The sequence below is a fragment of the Arachis ipaensis genome, chromosome B6, assembly GCF_059453495.1.
Source record: "Arachis ipaensis isolate K30076 ecotype BB chromosome B6, ASM5945349v1, whole genome shotgun sequence".
Taxonomy (NCBI): Eukaryota; Viridiplantae; Streptophyta; class Magnoliopsida; order Fabales; family Fabaceae; genus Arachis; species Arachis ipaensis.
The window spans coordinates 145,214,449-145,218,633 of NC_142441.1; the positions used below are offsets into that span (position 1 = coordinate 145,214,449).

A 4,185-nucleotide genomic window follows, 5' to 3' on the forward strand; every position below is an offset into this window, starting at 1 on the left:
GAACTTATCAAAATAAAAATACACCAAAAAATTCTTAAAATACACCCAAATATCTTCATGTTACACCCAAATTTGCTGCAAATATAGAAAAATGTTTCCTCTAATACTGCATTTTCTTCTTCTTTTTTTTCTTGTTTCTTTCTTTCTTTTAGTTAAATGAATATAAGTTCACCCCTTCCAAGTAATTTTGTAGCATTATGTGTTTGTTCTTCTTCTTTGTTTGATTTTTTTATTTTTATTCTTGTTAAGAGAGTAAAACAAGAAGAAACTTGAGAAGGTAAAATAGAAAGGAAAAGATGAATAAGAAAAAGAAGAAGAAGATGGTGATGATGATGAAAAAAAAAAGAAGCAGCAGAAGATGGAGAGGAGGAAGAGGAAGAGTTTTGAATTATACAGAACTTATCAGAATAAAAATACACCCAAAATTCTTAAAATACATCCAAATATCTTCGTGTGTTACACCCAAATTTGCTGCAAATACAGAAAAATATTTTCTTTAATACTGCATTTCTTTTCTTCTTTTTTTCTTATTTCTTTCTTTCTTTTAGTTAAATGAATATAAATTCATCATCTTTCAAGTAATTTTGTAGCATTATATGTTTATTCTTCTTCTTTGTTTGATTTTTTTGTTTTATTCTTGTTAAGAGATTAAAATAAGAAGAAATTTGAGAAGGCAAAACAAAAAGGAAAAGATGAATAAGAAAAAAAGCAGAGGAAGAGAAAGAGTTTTGAATTATACAGAACTTATCAGAATAAAAATACACCCAAATATCTTTGTGTTACACCCAAATTTGCTGTAAATACAAAAAAATATTTTCTCTAATGCTACATTTTTTTCTTCTGAATTGAATCACACCTCAGCCACTTGATTAGATTCAAAACAAAAGAAGAAGAACGTGCAGTGACGATACGTACGAAGCACGTGAATATAAATGACTTGTAAAGACTTGTATGGTTAAAATCCTTGTATGTGAAGAATAATTTAAAAAAATCTTAAACGTGAAAAAAAAATTGTAAAATAATAAAATGAAAAATTGGTCACCGTTGATTGTGTAACGAACTTCTATTATATATGAATCTCCTTACGTTAATTCAAAATTGTGTTACCAACTTATAACTTGAAAGGAACTTACCCTTAATAAACAACTATTATATCGAAATTTTATGACGATAAGATTAGCCACTGTTGCAATAACAAAAGATAAAATTTTTTTGCTAAGATTAATATCAATGGAAAATGTTAGTATATTTGACTGTTTGTACCTCTGACAAAACAAAACGTCTCCCACTTCGTTTATCAAAGTGAAAAATCTTGATTTAGAATCTTACGTTATTCATTTGACTCCCAGGACATGATGTCACCAGAATTTCAGTCCATCACTCCATCTTCTTGCATTGAATATAATAGTATGTTCATGGAAGCTTTTTTTGAGTATTTTTATTTGTTTTTAATATTACTATTACTGGTGTATTCTAAAACTCTAGGGGTGCCTTTATGATCTGATGTGTTGGACTCACATTCTACTATTCTAGAGTTATTGACCAGACGAAATATTAAAAGGTGTGTACTCCCAAGAAGATATTATAATTGTCTTCATGTGATGATTTTTCTTTTTGACTCTTAGATGATGGAGTGTAGGGTTAGATTTTGATATGTTATAAAAGTGTTGTTTTTATTTGAAGTGTGGCCAAATCAATAAATCACACTTTTATACAAAGCATATTCATAAAAAGATGTTTTTTGCATCTTCATTTGAGTAGCTCCCATATTAAAATGTTACCATGTCACAAAATATATAGTTATTAATTAACTCTCACTGCTGAGTGCTGACATGACCCTTTTTATCGCCTTGGTATCATGCTTATGTATTAGGGGAGACAAAATGTAAACCATGCATGCATTGTGAAAAGGTGATTGAATACATGTATAGTCTAATCCATAATATTGATATAATTTGAATCTGTACAAATTAAATAACTTCGAGTTGGGTCATGTAAGGTATTGTGTTCTAGTGCATGGTTGTATATATGAATTTTGAGAGCATTATTTATACACAATTGGGTTGGTTGTTTGTTCTTTTGTTTTGATTGCTTGAGAAGAAGTAACATATATTAGGCTTAGGGCGGTGTAATGTTCCATCAAATAGTTGCATTTCTAATCTGTTTGTGGGTATAAGGGAAAGTAGAGTGCAGCTAAAAACGGGAGAAAGTAATAACAAGATACTAGAGTGGAGGTACTAAAGTTGAGTGGTGGCCTTCTTTGTATATTTTTTAATGATGATTTATGTTTATCAAAATAAAAAATTTAATATAAATTGTGGAATTTCTACCATGGATTATGAAGAGGGATATTTACACATAAATTGTGAAATTTCTACTACAGTTTATGAAGAGCTACGATTCTATATATACTAACTGAAGCTAATTATTAAGAAGAGTGTCATTTTTCATAATGTCTAGTGAGAGGAGAATTTCTTAGCGCTAATGCATTTCTCTAGGAAAAATCATAAAAGTCAAAGAGAGGGTGTGAAATTTACTGACAAGGAACCCTTGAGTGTGTTTATCCGTTCATCGAATACTTTGTCAGATATAAAAACCAGTATATTGCAGAAGCTTGGGTATTTGGGATCAAGTAGGTGAAGAAGTTATTTTATAATTGTAGTTGTGTCAACCGGTGTGAAGTATGATATGTTTGTGATAGGGTCTGATGAAGATCTGCAGGTTCTGTTTCATTGTCATAGAAGTTTTCCGGAGATCAGAACACACGAGCTGTATGCGAAGTTGGAGGATGGTGTCGACAGTTCTAGGGCATCAGCTCCGAATCCTCAGTTGACTGCCTTGGGGGGTGCTTCCAGTTTGATGCATGTGGTTGCACTAGCTCGGTTGTTCGTTGCATCTCCATCCTTTGTGGTTGATTTAAACCATACAGATGAATATGGTTCTAGAGCATTGGAGAACCATTTGTTCCGGTAGCTAGCAATTGAGATGGCTAGTTCTCTTAACATGATTCCTGATTGTGTAGGGTTGAGTGAACTTGATCGAGTTGAGAATGCAATGCGAGAGGATGATTCGGACGAGGAGACAGTCGATATAGTTGGGGACAATGATGAGGATACAAGGAGTAATCCACATACACAGCATGACCCATCAAGCTCCAGCACACAGCAATATCCTTCACATTTTCAACCCTAAACTTGGAGGCTATGGGCAACAACCGGACGCAGATGCTACCTTTGGGGTCAAGGATTGCATCATGGAACCGTTCCTACAGAGTTTCAAATTGGGCAATCATTCCAAAATAAAGAAGAAGCTGTGTTAAGTGTGAAGGATTATAGCATCCGTCGAGGTGTTGAGTACAGGGTGTTAGAGTCAGATCATCTTAAGTACCATGAGAAATGCAAGGAATTCGGCAAAGGTTGCACTTAGTTGATTCACATCTCACTTCGTGCACAAAAAGGGTACTTGGGAGGTTAGAAGGTATAATGGTCTGTAAAGTTGCTTAGCTACATCAATTTTGAGCAATCACCGACAGCTTGATTACCACATCATTTGTGCGAGGATTTTTCCATTGGTTAGAGTGGATGTTGCAGTTATGATAAAGGTATTGCACGAAGCAACAAAAGCAACTTATGAATGAGGCCTACTTACGGGAAGGTTTGGATGGCAAAGTAGAAGACAAAAGCATAGATATATGGAGATTGGGAAGAGTTCTACGGCGAGTTGCCACGTTAGATGCTTGGGATCCAGTCCATCATGACCGGCACTATTGCAGTGTTGAAGACTTCTCCGGTTAGAGTTGGGGATTAGGTTGATGAATCTACAGTGTACTTTCATCGTCTTTTCTGGACATTTCCTCCTCGCAGTGAGGCCTTTCGACATTGCAAGCCCCTAATAAGCATTGATGGTACTCATTTGTATGGAAAATATGGAGGTACTTTGCTACTGGCTATAGCGCAAGATGGAAACTTGAACATCTTGCCAGTTGCGTTCGCACTCGTGGAGGAAGAAAATATGGAGTCGTGGTCTTTTTTCTTGTCCAACCTACAACAACATGTGACACCACAAGAGGGTATTCTTGTTATCTCTGACAGGCATAACGCCAAAAGACTCTCTAAACATGCTTTGCTCCCGATGGAGACGATTGTGCGGCGCCAAATGCTGATGGGAGAGACCCTTCCATGGTAA

The 4,185-nt window shown here is 34.9% G+C and overlaps 1 protein-coding gene across 1 annotated transcript; it reads left to right on the top strand.

Moving 5' to 3' along the window:
- Positions 1-2,688: 2,688 nt before the first annotated feature.
- On the top strand, positions 2,689-4,185 carry LOC148563045 (uncharacterized). The gene is made up of 4 exons (XM_088491134.1): positions 2,689-2,938; positions 3,023-3,121; positions 3,272-3,415; positions 3,824-4,185. Exons 1-4 carry the CDS (start codon positions 2,689-2,691, stop codon positions 4,183-4,185), a joined length of 855 nt encoding a protein of 284 aa, XP_088347260.1.

Bases quoted from the DNA above. Each gene is read 5' to 3' on its own strand.
- LOC148563045 (XM_088491134.1), top strand. From the start codon at position 2,689: ATGTTTGTGATAGGGTCTGATGAAGATCTGCAGGTTCTGTTTCATTGT. The intron at 2,939-3,022 runs GTTCTAGAGCAT...CTGATTGTGTAG, and splicing joins AAACCATACAGATGAATATG to GGTTGAGTGAACTTGATCGA. The intron at 3,122-3,271 runs GTAATCCACATA...CCGTTCCTACAG, and splicing joins CAATGATGAGGATACAAGGA to AGTTTCAAATTGGGCAATCA.